Source organism: Neophocaena asiaeorientalis, unplaced genomic scaffold (assembly GCF_003031525.2).
Source record: "Neophocaena asiaeorientalis asiaeorientalis breed wild unplaced genomic scaffold, Neophocaena_asiaeorientalis_V1.1 scaffold392, whole genome shotgun sequence".
NCBI classification, from domain to species: Eukaryota; Metazoa; Chordata; class Mammalia; order Artiodactyla; family Phocoenidae; genus Neophocaena; species Neophocaena asiaeorientalis.
In genome coordinates, this window is record NW_020174421.1 from 36,124 (window position 1) to 57,626 (window position 21,503).

The 21,503-nt window shown below is 46.7% G+C and overlaps 1 protein-coding gene across 1 annotated transcript in view; it reads right to left on the reverse strand.

The window, feature by feature from the left end:
• Positions 1-21,503, reverse strand: part of GRIP2 (glutamate receptor interacting protein 2) — a 64,558-nt gene that overhangs the window by 28,482 nt on the left and 14,573 nt on the right. The window contains exons 10-16 of the mRNA XM_024756472.1: positions 19,429-19,554; positions 18,952-19,101; positions 16,170-16,356; positions 15,515-15,660; positions 14,697-14,777; positions 13,082-13,148; positions 12,838-12,983 (exon numbers count right to left, since the gene is read on the reverse strand). Coding sequence (XP_024612240.1) covers positions 12,838-12,983; positions 13,082-13,148; positions 14,697-14,777; positions 15,515-15,660; positions 16,170-16,356; positions 18,952-19,101; positions 19,429-19,554 — 903 coding nt within the window. The remainder of the gene's footprint in view (positions 1-12,837; positions 12,984-13,081; positions 13,149-14,696; positions 14,778-15,514; positions 15,661-16,169; positions 16,357-18,951; positions 19,102-19,428; positions 19,555-21,503) is intronic.

Below are 21,503 nucleotides of genomic sequence, written 5' to 3' on the forward strand. Positions count from 1 at the left end.
TTCCTTTAGCCATTACTCAACCATTCCCTCAGCCTTTGAAACACCAGTTACCGCAACCATTAATACACACATTCCCCCATCCATTAATTTACCCATTTCCTCAGTCATTAACTCACCTATTCCCTCAGCCATTATTTCACCCATTCCCTCAGTCATTTATACACCAATACTTTTAAGCCTAATATACCCATTCAGTCACTGATTAGTTCACCCATATCCTCAGCCAGTAATTCAGCTAATCCCTCAGTCATTAATACACCCATTCCATCTGCATTTAAATCACCAATCCCTTCAGTTGTCAAGTCACTCATTCCCTTAGCCACTGATTCTCCCTTCCCTTTAGCCAGTATTCAACCATTCCCTCAGCCTTTCAAACACCTGTTCCCGCAACCATTAATACACACATCCCCACCATCCATTAATTTACCCATTCCCTCAGCCATTATTTCACCCATTCCCTCAGCCATTATTTCACCCATTCCCTCAGCCATTAATACACCCATTTCCTCATGCCATTAATTCATGCAATCCTTCAGTCCTAATACAACCTTTCTGTCAGCTATCAATACTTCCATTCTGTCAGCCATTAGTTCACCATTCTCTCCATTATTACTTCACAGATTCCCTCAGACATTAGTTTATGGATACCCTCAGTGTTTAAAACACGCATTCCCCCAGCCATTAATTCATCCATATCCTCAGCTATTAATACACCCCTTACCCCAGGGACTAATATACCCACTTCCTCAGTCATTATTTCTCCCTTTCCCTCAGCCATAGTTCACCTATTCCCTCAGCCATTAAGTCACCCAACCCCTTCACCATAAATTCACCTACTATCTCAGCTATTCCCTGAGCCATTAAAACACCCTTTCCCTCAGCCATGATTCACCCATTTCTCAGCCATTAATATACCCATTTCATGCCATTAATTCACGCAATCTGTCAGCCCTAATACAAATTTTCTGTCAGCTATTAATACATCCATTCACTCAGCCATTAGTTCACCCATTCTCTCAGCCACCAATACACCATTTCTGGAAGTCATTAATTCACCCATTCTTTCTGTCATTAGTTTACTCGTTGTCCAAGGCATTAATGCAACCAGATCCTCAGGCATTAATTCAGACATTCCCTCAGCCCATAATTCAGCCAATCCTGAAATCATTAATTCAGTCATTCTCTCAGCCATTAATTCATCTACACCCTCAGCCATTTTTACACCAATTCCTCATGCCTAATACACCCCTCCGCTCACCGATGAGTTCACACATTCTATCAGCCATTGATACACCCTTTCCTTCATCCATTAATATACCCATTCCCACATGCCATTAATACACCCATTCCCTCAGTCATTAATTCATCTATTGCCTCAGCCATTAATACACACATTTCCTCATGCCCTAATTCATCACTCCTCTCAGCCATTAATTCACCCATTCCCACAGCCATTATATATCCATTCCCTTATGACAATAATACACCCATTCCTTCAACCATTAGTTTACCCCTTCCCTCATCCATTAGTACACCCATTCTCTCAGGCATTAATTCACCCATTCCCTCAGTCATTAATACACACATTGCCTCCTGCCATCCTTTCACCCATTCCCTCAACCATTAATACACCCTTGCACTCAGACGTTAATTCACCCATTCCTTAGCCACTAATACACCTATTCCCTCAGCAATTTGTTCTTCCATTCCCTCATGCCATTAATAGAGTCATTAGCTTGGCCATTAGTTTACCCATTTCCTATGTCATTATTTCACTCATTCCCTCAGCCACTAATTCACCCATTCCCTCAGCCAATAATTCACCCATTCCTTTAGTTGTTATTCAATTATTCCCTCAGTCATTCCTTCAGCCTTGGATATACCAATTCTATCAGCCATTAACACACAACCCCCACATCCATTTATTCGCCCATTCCTGCATCCATTAATTCACTCTTTCCATCAGCCATTAATTCTGGTATTCTCTCAGACATTAAACCAGCCAATCTCTCAGCCATTAATTTGCCCATTCCCTCAGTCATTAACTCACCTATTCCCTCAGCCATTAATACACTCATTCCCTCAGCCATTACTTCACACATTCCCTCAGCCATTAATATACCCATTTCCTCATATCATTAATTCACACAAGCCATCAGTCCTAATACAAACTTTTTGTCAGCTATTAATACATCCATTCTCTCAGCCATTAGTTCTCCCATTCTCTCAGCCATCAATACACCATTTCCCGAAGTCATTAATTCACCCATTACTTCTGCCATTAATTCACCCATTCTTTCTGCCATTAGTTTACTTATTGTCCAAACCACTAATGCACCCAGTTCCTCAGGCATTAATTCATCTATTCCCTCAGCCATTAGTTCACCCATTCTGACGGCCACATTCACCCATTTCCTAAGACAGTAGTTCACCCATCCCTCAACCACTAATACACCAATTTTTCAGCCACTAATGCAACCATTCTCTCAGCCATTTATTCACCCATTCCCTAAGCCATCAATTCATCCATTCCCTCAGCCATTAATACACCATTCCCTCGTGAGAATGATACACCCAACACTCAGCCATTGTTTATTTCCTCAAAAAATAATACATGCCTTCACACAGCCATAAATTCACACGTTGCCTCAGCCATTAATTTATCTATTCCCACAGGCATTAATACAGCCATTTCCTATTGCCGTTAATTCACCCATTCTCGAGTCCCTCCCATCAGGAAGGTTGCACGAGCTTCTTAGATAGCCTCATCCACCAGAGGGCAGACAGGAGAAGCAAGAAGAACTACAATTCTGCAGCCTGTGGAACGAAAACCACATTCACCGAAAGATAGACATAAGGAAAAGGCAGAGGACTTTGTACCAGATGAAGGAACAAGATAAAACCCGCAGAAAAACAACTAAATGAAGTGGAGATAGGCAACCTTCCAGGAAAATAATTCAGAATGATGATAGTGAAGATGATCCAGGACCTCAGAAAAAGAATGGAGCAAAGATTCAGAAGATGCAAGAAATGTTTAACAAAGACCTAGAAGAATTAAAGAACAAACACCTAGAAGAATTAAAGAACAAACAAACAGAGATGAACAATACAATAACTGAAATGAAAAATACACTGGAAGGAATCAATAGCAGAATAACTGAGGCAGAACGGATAAGTGACCTGGAAGACAGAATGGTGAAATTCACTGCTGTGGAACAGAATAAAGAAAAAAGAATGAAAAGAAATGAAGACAGCCTAAGAGACCTCTGGGACAACATTAAACGCAACAACATTCACATTATAAGTGTCCCAGAAGGAGAAGAGAGAGAGAAAGGACCCGAGAAAACATTTGAAGAGATTATAGTTGAAAACTTCCCTAACATGGGAAAGGAAATAGCCACCCAAGTCCAGGAAATGCAGAGAATCCCAGGCAGGATAAACCCAAGGAGAAACATGCTGAGACACATAGTAATCAAATTGACAAAAATTAAAGACAAAGAAAAATTACTGAAAGAAACAAAGGAAAAATGACAAATAACATACAAGGGAACTCCCATAAGGTTAACAGCTGATTTCTCAGCAGAAACTCTAGAAGCCAGAAGGGAGTGGAATGATATATTTAAAGTGATGAAAGGAAAGAACCTACAACCAAGATTACTCTACCTGGCAAGGATTTCATTCAGATTCGATGGAGAAATCAAAAGTTTTACAGACAAGAAAAGCTAAGAGAATTCAGCACCACCAAACCACCTCTACAACAAGTGCTAAAGGAACTTCTCTAAGTGGGAAACACAAGATAAGAAAAGGACCTACAGAAGGACAGCGGGAAGATGGCGGAAGAGTAAGACGCGAAGATCACCTTCCTCCCCACAGATACACCAGAAATACATCTATACGTGGAACAACTCCTACAGAGCACCTACTGAACGCTGGCAGAAGACCTCAGACCTCCCAAAAGGCAAGAAACCCCCCACGTACCTGGTTAGGGCAAAAGAAAAAAATAAACAGAGACAAAAGGATAGGGACGGGTCCTGCACCAGCGGGAGGGAGCTGTGAAGGAAGGAAAGTGTCCACACACTAGGAAGCCCCTTCGCGGGCGGAGACTGTGGGTGACCCCACCCCCAGTTTTAGCTGCTTTAATTGTTTAAACTCATTGTTTAGCATTCTTCCATGCTTTTTTTTAAACATCTTTATTGGAGTATAATTGCTTTACAATAGTGTATTACTTTCTGCTTTATAACAAAGTGAGTCAGTTATACATATACATATGTTCCCATATCTCTTCCCTCTCGTGTCTCCATATGGTATTAGGGAGTGCTCTAATCTCATATTTTTAGATGTACCTGTCCAGTTTTCCTAGCACCACTTATTGAAGAGGGTGTCCTTTCTCCACTGTACATTCCTGCCTCATTTATCAAAGATAAGGTAACCATATGTGCGTGGGTTTATCTCTGGGCTTTCTATCCTGTTCCATTGATCTATATTTCTGTTTTTGTGCCAGTACCATACTGTCTTGATTACTGTAGCTTTGTAGTAAGTCTGAAGTCAGGAAGCCTGATTCCTCCAGCTCCGTTTTTCATTCTCAAGATAGGCAAGAACTTTTTTGATCCACCTCTTAGAGTAATGGAAATAGAAACAAAAATAAACAAATGGGACCTAATGAAACTTCAAAGCTTTTGCACAGCAAAGGAAACCATAAACAAGACCAAAAGACAACCCTCAGAATGGGAGAAAATATTTGCAAACGAATCAACAGACAAAGGATTAATCTCCAAAATATATAAACAGCTCATGCAGCTCAATATTAAAAAAACAAACAACCCAATCCAAAAATGGGCCAGAAATCCTAAACAGACATTTCTCCAAAGAAGACATACAGATAGATGGCCAAGAAGCAAATGAAAAGCTGCTCAGCCTCACTAATTATTAGAGAAATGCAAATCAAAACTACAATGAGGTATCACCTCACACCAGTTAGAATGGGCATCATCAGAAAATCTACAAACAACAAATGCCGGAGAGGGTGTGGAGAAAAGGGAACCCTCTTGCACTGTTGGTGGGAATGTAAATTGATACAGCCACTATGGAGAACAGTATGGAGGTTCCTTAAAAAACTAAAAATAGAATTACCTTATGACCCAGCAAACCCACTACTGGGCATACACCCAGAGGAAACCATAATTCAAAAAGACACATGCATCCCAAGGTTCACTGCAGCACTGTTTACAACAGCCAGGTCATGGAAGCAACATAAATGCCCATCAATATTTAGGATATTTAGACGAATGGATAAGGAAGATGTGGCACATATATACAATGGGATATTACTCAGCCATAAAACGGAAAGAAACTGGGTCATTTGTAGAGATGTGGGTGGATCTAGAGACTGTCATACAGAGTGAAGTAAGTCAGAAAGAGAAAAACAAATATCGTATATTAACTCATATATGTGGAACCTAGAAAAATGGTACAGATGAACCGGTTTGCAGGGCAGAAATACAGACACAGATGTAGGGAACAAACGTTTGGACACCAAGCAGGGGAAAGTGGCGGGTGGTGGTGGTGGTGGTGGTATGAATTGGGAGATTGGGATTGACATATATACACTAACATGTATAAAATAGATAACTAATAAGAACCTGCTGTATAAAAAATTAAATTCCAAGAAAAAAATTCACCCATTCCCTCAACATTAATTGACCTCTTCCCACGGCCATTAATTCATCCATTCCCTCAGCCATTAATACACCTTTCCCTCATGATACTGATACGCCCATCCCTCAGCCATTGTTCATTTATTTCCTCAAAAACGAATACATGCATTCATGTAGCCATAAATTCAACCATTGCCTCAGCTATTAATTTATCTATTCCCACAGGCATTAATATAGCCATTTCCTTATGCCATCATCCACCCATTCCCTTGCCATTAACTCACCAATTACTTCAGCCATTAATTTACCTATACCCTCAGCCAAAGTTCACCCAATCCCTAAGCCATTAATTTACCTATTCCTTCCACCATTAATACACCGATTCCCTCAGTCTAATACACCCATTCCCTTAGTCATTAGGTCACTCATTCCCTCATGACATTTACCCCTTCCTTCAGCTCTTATACACACATTCCCTCAGCCCTTAATTCATCCATTGCCTCTCCATTAATTCACCACTCCTCTCAGCCATTAATTCATCCATTCCATCACCCATTAATATACCCGTGCTTCATGCCATTAATACACTCATTCTCCCAGCCATTAATTCATCTATTTCCTCAGCATTAATACAACCATTGTTTCCTGCCATTAATTTACCCATTCCCTTCAACCATTAATACACCCTTTCCTTCAGTCATTATTACTCATTCCCTTAGCCGCTAATACACCCATTCCATAGCCACTAATTCACTCATTCCCTTAGCCATTAATTCACCCATTTCCTCATGCCACTGATACATCCATTCCCTCATGACATTGATACACCCATCGCTCAGCCATTGTTCATTTATTCCCTCAAAAACTAATACATGCATTTCCTCAGCCTTTAATTCACCCACCACCTCAGCCCTTAATTCACTTATTCCTTCAGCCATTACTTGAACTATTCCCTCAGCCATTAATTCAGCCATCCTCTCAGCCTTTGATACACCAATTCCATCAGCCTTTAATACACACGTTCCCACACCCATTAATTCACCCATTCTCTCAGCTATTAATTCAGCCAATCCCTCAGCCATTACTTCACACATTCCCTCAGCAATAATTCACCCATTCCTTCGGCTATTAATTCACCCATTCCCTCTGCTGTTGATAAACCTCAGCCACTGACATACCTATTCCTTCATGCCATTATTCACCATTCCCTTGTCCCTAATAATGATTCCCTCAGCCATTAATTCACCCATTCCCTCAGCCCTAATATAGACTCCCTCAGCTATTCAGCCATTTCCTCAGCCATTAATATATCCACTCCCTCAGCCATTAATATATCCACTCCCTCAGCCATTAATATATCCATTCTCTCAGCCATTAATTCACCCATTTCCTCATGCCATTAACTCACCCATTCCCTCGGCCCTCAAGCAAGCTTTCCGCTACCTATTAATTCATCCTTTCTCTCAGCCTTAACTTCACTCATGCTCTCAGCCACAAATACACGATTTCCATAAATCATTAATTCACCTATTCCCTCTGCCATATTTCACTCATTCTATTATTTCACTCATTCTATTGTCTTTCCACTCATTCTCTAAGGCACTAATGCACCCAGTCCCTCAGGCATTAATTCACCTATTCCCCAGCCGTTAGTCCACCCATTCCATCAGCTACATTCACCCATTTCCTAAGACATTAATTCACCCATTCCCTCAGCCACTAATATACCCATTTCCTAGCCAACTAATACACCCATTCTCTCAGTCATTAATTCAGTACTCCCTCAGCCTTTAATTCACCCATTCCTTCAGCCATTAATAAACCTATACCCTCAGGTGTTAATTCAACCATTCCCTCAGGCATTAATTCACCTATTCCCTCAGCTATTAGTTCAGCCATTTCATCAGCCACATTCACCCATTTCCTAAGACATTGGTTCACCCATTCCATTAGACTCAAATACACCCATTCACTCAGCTAACTCACCCTTTCCCTCCGCTATTCCCTCATCCATTAATACACCTATTCTTCAATCCATTAATGTACCCATTCCCTCATGCCACTAGTTCACCCATTCCCTCATCCACTAATACAGCCATTCCCTCCACATTAATTCACCCATTCCCTCAGCTGTTATGACTCATTCCGTCAGCCATTAATTCATCCATTCTGTCCATCATTAAGTCAGCCATTTTATCACCCATTCTTTCACCCATTCTTTCAGCCACTAATACAGCTCTTCGGCAGCTATTCATTCATCCATCCCCTCATCCATTAGTTTACTGATTACCGTAGGAATTAGTTCACCCATTCCCTCAGGCAATAATTCACCCATTAACTCAACTGTTAATTCACCTTATCCCTCAGCCCTTAATACACCCATTCCCTGAGCCATTGATACACCTATTCCTTCATCTGTAATATACCCATTGTCTCATGCCATTAATACAACCATTCCCTCAACCACTAATACATCCATTTTCTAGGCCACTAATGCACACATTCTTTCAACCATTAATTCACCCATTCCATCAGCCATTAATACACCAATTGTTTTATTCCTATACACCCATTCACTCAGCAGTTAGTTCACCCATATCCCCGCCATTAATTCAGCCAGTCCCTCAGCCATTATTTCAGCCATTCTCAAAGCCTTTGATACACCAATTCCCTCAACCATTAATATACACATTCCCCCATCCACTAATTCACTCATTCACACCTCCATTAATTCACCCATTCCTTCAGCCATTTATTCAGTTTTCCCTCAGCCATTAAGTCAGTCAATCCTTCACCCACTAAATCACCCATTCCTCACCATTAATTCACCCATTCTCTCCAACATTAAGCCGGCCATATTCTCATCCAGTTTCACCCATTCTTGCAGCCACTAATACACCTCCTGCAGCCATTGATTCATTCATTCCCTCAGCCATTAATTCACTAGTTAACTTAGGAATTAGTTCACTTACTACCTCAGCCATTAGTTTATCCATTCTCTCAGCCATTAGTTTACCCATCCCCTCAACCATTAATTCACCTATTCCCTGAGCCTTTAATACACCCATTCCCTGAGCCATTAATACACCTATCCCCTTATCTATAATATACCCATTCCATCATGCCATTAATACACCCATTCCTTCAGCCATTAATTCATCTATTCCCTCAGCCATTAATACACTCACTTCCTCTTGGCATTAATTAATGCATACCCTCAGGCCTAACACAAACTTTCCTTCAGCTATTAATTCATCCATCCGCTCAGCCACTAACCCACCATTTCCGTAAGTCATTAATTCACCCATTTTTTTCTGCCATAAGTTCAGTCATTCTCTAAGCCACTAATGAACCTAGTTCCTCCAAGCATTAATTCACCTATTACATCAGCCATTAGTTCACCCATTCCATAAGCTACATTCGCCCATTTCTTAAGAAATTAGTTCACCCATTCCCTCAAACAGTAATACACCCATTATCTAGGCGACTAATGCACCCATTCTCTCACCCATTAATTCAGCCAATCCCTGAGACATTCTCTTGGCCATTAATTAAACTATTTCTTCAGCCATTCCCCCATTCTCTCAGCCACAAATACACCCACATCTTCGGCCATTAATGCACCCATTTTCTCAGGTATTAATTTACCCTCTGTGTCAGTCATTAATACAGCCAATCCCTCAGCCATTATTTCAGCCATTCCCATAGCCTTTGATACAGCAATTCCCTTAACCATTAATACACACACTCCTCCATCCATTAATTCACCCATACCCGTCTGTTAATTCACCCATCCCTAGCCATTAATTCATCCATTTCCTCAGCCATTAATTTACCCATTCCCTCTACCATTAATTCACCCATTCTTTCCGCCTTAGTTCACCCATACTGTAACCCACTAATCCACCCAGTCCTTCAGGCATTAATTCACACATTCCCTCTGCCATTAGTTCACTCATTCCCTCAACCACTAATACACCCATTTACTAGGCCATCAATGCACCCATTCTCTCAGCACTAATTCAACCATTCTCTCAGCCATTAATTCAGCCATTCCCTTAGCCATTAATACACACATTTCTCCATTTCATTTTTTTATTTTATTGTTTTAAAATTTTTTTTTGATGATGACCATTTTTAAGGTCTTTTTAAACTGCTACAATATTGCTTCTGTTTTATGTTTTGGTTTTTGGCCACGAGGCATGTGAGATCTTAGCTCCCCGACCAGGTTTCAAACCCACACCCCCTGCATTGGTAGGCGAAGTCTTAAACACTGGACTGTCAGGCAAGTCCCTCTCCATTTCATTTAAATCATACACTCCGGCACCCATTCCCTCAGCCACTCATACACCCATAACCTAGGTCACTAATGCATCCATTCCTCCAGCCATTACTCAGCTAGTCCCTCAGCCATTAATACAGCCATTCTCTCAGCCTTTGATACACCGATTCCCTCAGCTCTTAATACTGTACACGCATTCCCACGTCCATTAATTCACCCATTCCCGTATCCATTAATTCACCTTTTCTCTCAGCCATTAATTCACGCATTCTCTCAGTCATTAATTCACCCATCTCTAAGTCATTAACTCACCTATTCCCTCAGCCACTAATATACTCATTCCTTTAGTCATTACTTCACACATTCCCTCAGCCATAATTCACCTATTCCTGCAACCATTAATACACGATTCCCTAATGCCTAATACACCCATTCTCTTAGCAATTAGTCCACCCATGCCTTCATGCCATTAATACACCCGTTCCCTGTCTCATTTATAAACCCATTTGCTCAACCATTGGTTCACTGTTACCTCAATCATTAGTTCACAGGTCCCTGAGCCATTAGTTTATCCATTGCCTCATCCCTTAATATACCCAGTCTTTCAGGCACTCAATCACACTTTCCTTTAGCCTCTAATCCTCAGCCATTATTTAAGCCATTCCCTCAGCCTTTGATACACCATTTCCCTCAGGCACTAATACATACATTCCCACATCCATTAATTCACCCATTTCCTCAGCCGTTAATTGAGACAATCCCTGAGACATTAATTCAGGCATTCTCTCCACCGTTAATTCAGCCAATCCCTCAGCCATTAATTCACCCATACCCTGAGTCATTAACTCACTTATTCCTTCAGCCATTAATACACTCATTCCCTCAGTCATTACTTTACACATTCACTCAGCCATTAATTCACCTCTTCCCTCTGCCATTAATACACCAATTCCCTCATGCCTAAAAAACCCATTCTCTTAGCCATTAGTTCATCCATTCCCTCATGCCATTATGGAGCCATTGCCTTGACCATTATGTCACCCATTCCCTAAGCCATTAATTCATCTATTTCCTCATGCCATTCATTTACCCATTCCCTGAGCCATAATACACAGATTCCTGCAGCCTTTAATTCACCCATTCCGTCTCCATTAATTCACCACTCCCCTCAGCCATTAGCTCATCCATACCTGAACTCATTAATATACCCAATGCCTCAACCAATAATATACCCATTCCATCATGCCATTAAAACACCTATTCCCTCAGCCTGTAGTTTACTCATTCCCTTAGCCCGGTAATCAACCATTCCCTCATGCCATTAATTCACCCTTTCCCTCAGCTCTAATCCAAAGATTCCCTCAGCCATTAATTCACCCATTCCCTCAGCCATTAATACACCCATTCCATCCTGCCATTTAAACACCTATTCTCTCCACCTTTAGTTCACCCCTTCCCTCAGCCTTCAATTCACCCATTCCCTCAGCCCTAATATAGATTCCCTCAGCCATTAATTCAGCCTTTCCCTAAGCCATTAACTCACCCATGCCTTCATGCCATTAATTCACCCATTCCTTCATGCCATTAATACACCCATTCCCTAAGCCATTAATTTACCCATTCCCTCTCCATTAATTCACCACTCTTCTCAGCCATTATTTCATCCATTCCTTCAGCCATTAATACACCCATTGTCTCAGCCATTAAAACACCCATTGCCTCCTGCCATTAATTTACCCATTCCCTCAACCATTAACGTACCCATTTTCTCTACCATTAGTTCAACCATTCCCTGATGCCATTAATACACCCTTTCCATCAGCCTAATTCATGTACTCTCTCAGCCACTAATACACACATTCCCTCAGCCACTCATACACCTATTCCTCCAGCCATTAATATAGCTATTCCCTCTGCCATTAATTCACTCATTACCTCAGCCATTAATTCACCCATTCTCTCAGCCATTAATTCAGCCATTCCCTCATGCCCTTACTCCACCCTTTCCCTCAGCCATTATATCATCCATTCCTTTTGCCACTAATACACCCATTCTTTCATGCCATTAATACACCTATTTCCTCAGCCATTAGTTCAAACATTCCATCAGTCATTAATTCACCCATTCCTCCCACATTAATACATCCATTCCCCCATGCCAGGACTTCAGATGGCACCAACTGAGGCCATCTTCTGCTTCCAGAAATGTCTCCTTCCACTCAAACAGCTATTCTAAAAAGGACAGAAATGTGGAAGCAGCATTTTATAATAAAGATTTCACACACCACACAAAATAACAAGGATATGGTGGTGATGATAATATCGACAGTAAGAAAACCCCAGATTTCCAGTTTTTCTTAAAAAAATTTGAAAGCTGCCCACAAGTGATCCTCTTTCCCAGGGTAGGAGCTGGCAGCAGCTGCCCGTCTGAACAAGAGATTCTCTCCCCTTCCTTCTGTCTACCCAAACTGTATTGTTTTTCTTACCTTCAGCCCAATTCACTCACTCCTATCAGCTGTTCAGCCTCAGATGTGTCTGAGTTTGCAGCCTCGGCTTACTCACAGCCACCCATGGAGTGGTACATCTCCCACCCCCACCCATTCACCAACCCACCCAATCATTTGCCCACAGCAGCTTTGCGCAGGGCTTGTTGGATCCAAGCTGGTGTCAAACTCCAGCCAACCTCACAAGGGCCCTTGGAGAAGCCCAGACCCGGGGGTAGGGAGGAATCTGCCATCCACCCCACTGCATCCTCATTCAAGGGGTCTCCACCAGCAGCCCCTGGGTGGCACCCACCACGCTCCCTCCTTGGCCGCAGGGAGCCCCGGACTACCAGCTGGGCACTGTCTGGACTGCGCGGGCAGGGTCGGGGGCTGGTGGTGGAGCGGTCAGGGCCCTCACCGGAGTTGTCCTCATCCTTGCGGATCTTCAGCTTCACCAGGTCCTCACACTGGCGCAGGATTTGTACAGCGTCCTCCATGGGGCAGTTGTCCAGGCGGATGTTGTCGATGGCCAGCAGCTTGTCGCCCGGCTCGAGGGTGCCCGTCCTGCAGGAACAGGGTGGGGACAGGAAGGAGCCTGGCACACGCAGGCCCCGAGCCCATCCTTGTGGGCCAGCCCCCCGCCCTGCCAGGGGCTCCCCTACCTGTGCGCCACGCTGCCTTTCTTGATGTCGGAGATGACCAGGGGCTCCCCTCGCTTCCTGCTGGCCGCTGGAGGGAAGGAGCCATGAAGCCCACCTTTGGTCACTTCAGCCTTGGGGGGCCCAGGAGCTGGGCGTAGACTTGGAGTCACGCGCCCTGCTCCCACAGCTCCCTGGCTGGCTGACTGTGGGCAAATCAGCTCCTCTCTCTGTGCCTCAATTTCCCCTCTGTAAAATGGGGATGAGGCCACAGAGTTCACGGGGACATCAGAGATTAACTAGACAAAGTGCGACAACACCTCCCATGCTCAGCCCATCTCCCAGCAAACAGAGCTCCCTGAGGGGCTGTGTCTGGCTGGTGTCTGTGTCCCCAGCACCTGGCACAGGGCCAGGTCCCAGAACTAGGTGACTTCAACAATTGAGTTCTTCCTTCCCCTGCTGCAGGGAATGCTGGCTGCCACAGCTCACAGCAGGATCCCACTGGGGAATGGCTTTTGGCTGAGGGAGCAGCCTTACCCAATAAAGTGCCTATACCCAATGACTGGTTCACGTAGTGGTGCCAAGGCAAGGCTCCCAGCCTCAGCTCAGGACAACTCCCGTGGCCTCCCCAGCAAAGAGCTCCCCGTGGGATTGGCCGAGCCCTCTACCGGGACTACATCGCAGCACAGCTCCTCCCTTTGCCTGGTCCTGAGGCCTCGTCCGCCCACAGGTGTTGACCCTGAGAGCCCTCCTCAATAAGGTAACTCCTAGCGTGAAAAGCTGTTTCCCAGGGAGCACGATCTAAGACAATGGGTGGCTGAGTTTTCCTGCAGAAAGAATCCATTGGGGCTAATGGGTTTTTCCATGAGTGACCAGGTGTAAGGCGGTCCTTCTAGCCCATGCAGCACCTTTGCAAATGAGACAAAGGTGCCCCTTCTAATTAGTCTGTTGAGAAAATGTTAGAAAACTGTAAGTGTACCTTGAATGGGCACCTTGTGTCCTGTACAACCTGAGCAACTGCACCTGGTTGCCCTGCCTAGTGGTTCCTGGGCTGGAAGAAGCTTCTCCCCCTTGATTGCTCAAACTCCCACCACCACTGACTGCAGGGTCTGGGGCAGGAAGGAGCTGCGGCAGCAGCCCTTCTGGACAGTTACCCCTCCGGGGCATGACGAGGAGACGGCAGGAGATGAAATCAGAGGACTTCGGCTTTTCCTGAGTGAGATGCAGGCTGGGGAGGGCTCTGACTGTTACCATGCTTATGTATTCTACTTTTCTCTTTCCATTCTGCAGTCCCTCACTTTCATTCCTTTGACAAACATGAATTAAGCACCTACTGTGTTCTAGGCCTTTTCTGGGCCCTGGGAAGACAGAGGCAAACAGAAAACTAAACCTGGCCTGTATGTCTGGCGCCTTACAAACCATTTCACTACCCCCGGAGACTAAAAAGGCCAGGAGATTCCCGTTGTGCAGAATGGGAAACCGAGGCCTTGAGAAGCCTTGCCTAAGGACACACAACCGGGCACTGCGGTGGAGGGAAGCCACGTCAGACAGCCCTCCCTCCCACCCAGAGCCTTCCCGCCCGGCCAGGTGCTGGGCGTTTTCTCGGGGCAGGCGGAGAGCGTGCGGGGAGCGGACTCACAGCTGATGGTGATGCCCAGCTCCACGCCACGCCTCTTGGGCAGCTTCACGTGGAAGGTGCCGCTGCTCGGGATGACGGACTCTGGGTGCAAACAGACACACACCCACGTGAGACTCAAGGGAAGGGCCTCAGGGAGTCCCTGCCCCACACCCATTCTGGTCCAGTGGGGAGGGACCCCAAACAACCCCATCCTGCTTCTTGCACCCACAGATGAGGAAACTGAGACATGGTGCACCGACTTGTTGGAGACAAGCACCCATCAGGTCAGAGCAGAGTCAGTACTAGAACCCAAACTTTACGGCTGCCGCCTCTCCAGGGGCCCCATGGCCCAGCCCAGTCCGTTCGGATCCAGCAATGACTTACTGGACGCCTCTCACAGGCCGGGCCTCAGCTGGTGGTTTCACACGCTTTATCTCATCTAGTCTGAACAACGCCCCTTGTGATAGAGGATTCTATTCACTATTTTACACTGGGGGGAACTAAGGGTGGGAGAGGAAGGGTCCTGTCCAAAGTCACACAGTGTCCAAATCACAGAACCAGAATTCTAACCAAGTTGTCTGGGGGTCTTTGCATAAACCCTCATCCCACCCCACCCCCCAGCTCCTGTTCCACTACAAAAACCCTCATCAACCCTCACACTGGCATGTGCAATTCCTTCCACCCCGGCGAGCGCCTTTCTCCCACCATTAGTGCGGGGGACACACTGCAAATGCGGGGAGAAGGATCAGGGCAGGGCGGGAGGTTGCGGGGAGCAGGGTAGTGAGAGGAGGGAGCACAGGGTCCCGAAGGAGAGCAGGAAGCTCGGGGCACCCACTCACCGGCAACGTCAAACTCCACCTCCAGCAGGACCTTGTGGGCCAGCGCCGCGTCCCGCAGCAGCTGGTTGGCTTCCTCCATCGTCCCGTCCTCGGTGGCAACGCCATTGATGGCCAGGATGCGGTCCCCTACCTGCAGCAGCCCACACCTGAACCGGACAGCCCGGCAGAGAGAAGAGGCCCCGTTGGGAGACAGGAACATTGTGCAGGAGCAGGGCCAGGCCCAAACCTGGGCCCCACCTCCCGGGCGGGGGTGGAAAGCTCAGCTCCACCCTGTGCCAGCTGTAGATCCTCAGGCAATTTACCACAGGACTCTGGCTAAAGTGTGACCTTGCTGGGCCTCAGTTTCTCTGTCTGTCCAATGCGGATGATGCCATGCCTTAGGAGATGTATATAGAGGACTCTGACTTCAGTCACACAGGGGTTCACGTCCTGGGTCACTCGAGTTGTGTGACCCTAGGCAGGTGAAATCAGCTTCTCTGAGCCTCAGATTCCTCATCTACAAAATGGGGCTGGTAACGGGGTTGACGTGATAGTTGATGAGATACAACTGTGCAGCCAGGCTTGGTGTGTGACTTGGTTTCCCTGGCTGCCTGTAAGCCCCCCACCCCCGAATTGGAGAGTGGTAGGCCCAGTGGGTTGGGGGCAGTAGGCTCACCTCTCCGCCGGGCTGTCAGGCTCAATAAAACGCACGAGGGGTGGGGAGGACAGGGTCTCGGTGGCGAAGATGCCTCCCTGCAGCTGGAGACCGAAGCCGCTGAGGGGGTCTCCGCAGAGCGTGACCTCGGTGGTCTCTGTGTGCACAATCTGGCCGCCTGGCCCCACGGTGCTGGAGGCCAGCGACACTGCGGGGCAGGCAGGCACGGCGCTCAAGGCACAGCCCCAGGGACGCCTTCCTGCCAAAGCCCATCCTCCCTCGGCCCAGACATCTGAAGTCAGAGAGGTGAGTGAGCGGGAGGCCTGACTGGCCCGGGGTGGGGCGGGGCAAAGTTGAGGCCCATTCTAAGCCTTGGTTTCCTCACCTGAGCAATGAGATCATGAGTCCCACCTGGCAGAGCTGTGGCAAGGATTAAGGAAGACAGCTCTCGGGACTGCCGTGTTGTAAAACAGAGGCTCTGAGGGTCGGTGATACTATGTCATGTCATGTTGTGTGATGTTATATTTCAATTTATTTTATTATTATATCATATACCAAATATCACATTATATTACTGTTAGATACGATAGTATATATTATGCCAGTTTTGGTAACAGCTTTATTGAGATACAATTTGGCTACCACAGTATACACCCACAGAGTGTACAATTCAACACTCTGTTTTTAGTATATTGAATACTTAGTACGTTCAAGTTGTACAGCCATCCCCTCACTCAATTTTGGGACATTTTCAATCCCTTAAAGAAACCCTGTTGCCTTTAGTTAATCACCCAAATCCTCCCATCTCTTCCAGCCCTAAGCACCCACTCATCTACTTTCAATGTCTTTAGAGTTGCCTATTCAGGACATTTCATATCAATGGGATCATACTATACATGGTCTTTTGTGTCTGGTTTCTTTCAATTAGCATAATGTTTTCAGGATTCATCCATGTAGCACATATCAAAACTCCCTTCCTTCTTGAAGCTGGCTAATATCTAACTGTATGATGATAGCACATTTTTAAAATCCATCCATTGATGGACATCTGGGTTGTTTCCACCTTTTGGGTATTATGAATAACACTGTATAAACGTGTAAATATGTTTTTGGGTGAACAAGACATATGTTTTCATTTTTCTTGGGCATTTACTTAAGAGTGGAATTTCTGGGTCATATGATAACTCTGTTTAACTATTTGATATGTTATTTAATGTATTTTATTTTATATTCCATATATAGAATACATTTGTATTATTAATATGGATAAGGATATCGATAAGGATATCAATTATTAAATAAAACTTATTATATTTCTTTCTATTAATTATACTGTTGTGTCTTTATATATTATTTTCTTATACTATTATATATACATTACAATATATGTAACACTTTATTGTTGGGTATATTGTGTTATTATATTTATATTCACTATTTTTTTCACTATTGATTTTTTCACTATTTCATTATTTTTTCACCTCAATGATAAGAATTGTACCTGGAACATTGGAGGTGTTCAAAAAATTTTATTTAACTAATTAATTGTTATCATCAAGGAAGGAGACAGGTAAGGGGTCCCAAGAGTTCCCAGGCTCCATAAGCTCCTGCCTGTGAATGACACTTGTGAATCTTTTCACCTACACATCCCCTGCTTCAGTGGGTGACAAAGGTGCTGGTAAAGGTGTGTTGTATCTCTCATCTGACTCTGAATTCTGTTTCCCTTTTCACCTTGGCTGCCAGGAAGCTCATATCCATATTTAGCTCCTTTCAGGTGCCAGATGACTTATATTTCTCTTTTCCCTCACCTGGTTCAATCCTAAATGGCCCAGTTCGACCTTCCATTCTTTCTGGAGGCCTCCCCAACTCACATGGAAGGAGGCTGGGAACACTTTCAACATCAACAAAGGAAAGATTCTTCCCAGGAAAGATTTCAAAATTCTGGGCATTCTTGTGACTTTTGCTACTTCCACATGTTTCCTGCATTTTCATTCATTACTATTTGTCTTTACATTTATTCATTTTTAAAAATACTTAAATACGGGCTTCGCTGGTGGCACAGTGGTTGAGAATCCGCCTGCCGATGCAGGGGACACGGGTTTGTGCCCCGGTCCGGGAAGATCCCACATGCCGTGGAGCGGCTGGGCACGTGAGCCATGGCTGCTGAGCCTGCGCGTCCGGAGCCTGTGCTCCACAACGGGAGAGGACGCAACAGTGAGAGGCCCGCATACCGCAAAAAAAAAAAAAAACCTTAAATACCTTCATTTCAAAAGGAACTATATATAGTGATCATAAATAAAGAGAAATGTTTATAAGCAAAAGTTTAGAAATATATATCTAATAAAACTAAAAATTACTATATTCTGGATGGCTAGTTTCAGGCCTGTGTGTCTCTGTCTTAGGGAAAATTAACAAATGTCAGAGAGGCGGTAAAGACAAAGTAACACCACACCCTGGAATGGATCAGAGGGCTGAAGGAGAGAAAAATGAAATGGAGTTACTGTGAGACCTTCGTGCAAATCTGAAAAGGCATCCTTTCCTCAAGACACTTTGCCACCACCTGCTGGGAATTTTTCATAATAAAAATACAAGACAAAGTGTACAAAGTAACTGTCACCCCTCAGGTGTGCCCTTGTGCAGTGCACAACCTGCCCAACCATCCGCAGCAGCCTGGTGTACCACGCATGCTATTTAATGCCCCCCACCCACCCCCAGCCCTGCCCCAAATACCCCATACCCTTTAGCAAATCTCTCTCTCAGGCACAGAGGCAGCCCAGAGGGGAGGGAAGAGACCATGGCTTACATGAGCTCTTGTGTTCTCTTCTTCGCTGCCTCCTCCGTCCCATTGTGGTCCGGGGGCTCATGGGCTGGGATCCGCGAGGAAGGGTGCTGGGATTGGTGCAGGGAAAGGCGTGGTTCATGGTCGGCGAGGAAAAGGGAGATGAGGACAAGGCTGGGGGAGATGAGAGCACAGAACCATGAGCCCCAGCAGAGCCCTTCACCCTGCCTCAGGGAGACACAGGGATGCCTTCCCCCCTCCACCATGCTCGCTGTGTGACCTCTGTGAGCCAGTCTCTCCCACTCTGGGCCTCAAAGCTTGCAGGGTTTTCACAGACCTGGTGAAACCCAGCTGCCACACAGGGGCCCATCTCGTCACTAATGTGTGAGGTGATGCTGTGAGGACCCCTGACTTCTCTGAGTCTTGGCCTCCTTCCCTATAAAGCAGGCTCCAGCCCCTCCCTAGGAATAGGGGAGAGTGACAGCGGGGAGGGCACTTTACATCGGCTCTGGTCCTGGCTGGCAGGGGTGGCCCAGGTGGGTGTCCTGCAGTGGCCGGGCCGGGGGCTGTGGCAGGAGGGCACGCAGGGGTCCCAGCGATGTGGCTGCTCGCTCCTCTGCACCTTCACTGTGGCGGAGAAAGAGGAGAGACAGACGCTGGGGGCTGAGCAGGTCTGGATCACCACACCCCTGAAGGATGAGCTCCTGTCCGCACAATGAGGAGAGGAGAGCAGGAAGAGAAGATCCAGAGTTTCCCAAGCCAAGCCAGGCATTCGAGATTTTGCCCGCATGTCCTGGATGCCCACCGTGTGCCGGGCACTGTGCTCAGGGCTCAGCCCGAGAGGCAGGGACAGGAGAGGGAAAGCTGGCTCAGATCAAGGCCCACAGCTGGGAGGTGCTGGAGGAGCAGGATGTGAACCAGGCTGACTGGCTTTGGAGCTCAAGAACTGACCGGTCAGCTCCGAGGAGTGCAGTTTGCAGACGGTGACCAGCTGCAGCACCTTCAGAGTCTGCCGCAGTGCTGCAGCCTGGGCCGGGGGCTGGGCACACAGGGCACCAGGGCCTGGCATTTCTGCCCCGCGCGGGGCTCTCGGGTGCCACCTGGGTCCCTGTTGGGTTGGCCCAGGCCTGCCAGGACCTGCATTGCAGTCTGAGGCTGTTCCCGCTTCCTCCCCTCCACTGTCCACAGGCATCAACCCCAGCGAACTCTTTACTCCAGCTAAGCATCTGCTTCCCAGGGGACCCCGCAGACCCTCTACCAGATCCTGCCACCCTCACATCCCCAGCAGCCCCCTCCTACCCACTGCCCCAGGCCCTGTACTGGTTCTTCCTTCTGCTGCAGGACTTGTGGGCGGATGTCCAGCCTGGTGCAACATGTTCTTGGAGGGATGGGTGAGGTCCCGGTGATCTCAGCCCACGGACTCTGCCTCCCTGTTTGGTGACACCAACCCCACCCGGGGGCTGGGCCACCTCTGGGGCCAGCAGCCGGGTCCAATCCTGGCTCCATCACTGACCAGCTGTGGGACTGGAATAAGTCACTTAGCCCCCCTGTGCCTCATTGTCACATCTGTAAAATGGGACAAAGACAGTGGCTACTTCCTAGGGAAGCTGGGAGGATCAGAATGAGTTAGCACGTGTGACGTGCTTACAGCAGTGCTGGGTGCTTAGCAGAGGCTTATTCAGTGAGAGCCAGGGGCACTGTCAGCAGCTGTGTGCTCTCGGAAGGACCTGCCCTGCTGGGCGCCTCAGCGCCTCTGTACCAACCTTGTAGACTTGTCATGTGGGTGAACCCACATGACCCGTGAGAAGCCCAGGCACCACAGCAGTGGGTAGGGGAACAGAGGACGGGATTTCAAGCCCCAAAGCCTCCTCCATCAGCCCCTGCTGTGGCTTGTCAGGGTCTTTACCGACCCTGGCAGAGACCAGAGATACCGGTCCCCACACATCTGATCTGCAGAATTTTTCTCTTCTGGAAGATTGGGCTTGCAAAGGGTGGGGCAGGCAGACTCCATCCTCGCCCCCCTCCCCCACTGTGCCCCAAGGGCTAGAATTCACAGCCTGACCACCTTGACCAAGCCTGTGTACTCGGGGTCCTGACGCCTATTTACAGATGAGGCAGCTGAGGCTCAGAGAGGCAAAGCACCTGTCCAGCTGTTAGGGACGAAGCTGGGATGTGAACTCGAAACCCAAGGGTTAGGCTGCTCGAAGCACTTGCCTGCCCTGAGCAGGAGGCTGCCTTCCTCTGACCACCCTCCAGCCTGCCCCAGGCCCCCACTCTGCCCTCTGGGACCCCAGACCATCTGCTCCCTCTGCTCTTAGAACTGCCCAGCGCCTAGGTCCCTGGTCCAAGCCGGGAGCCCCGACTCCTCACAGGGGTGGCTCTAGGCCCTCCCTGACTGCTTGGCTGCCTCCTCTGGACCTGCCGAGGGCCCTGAGCTGAGTCCAGGGTCCAAACTCTGAGTAGCACAGGGCACAGAAGACTGTCCCCTCCCTTGTTCTAGCCCTTATACTTCTTTTTTTTTTTTTTTTTTTTTTTTTTTTTTTTGTGGGGCCCCCCCTTTTTGGGGCCTCCCCCCT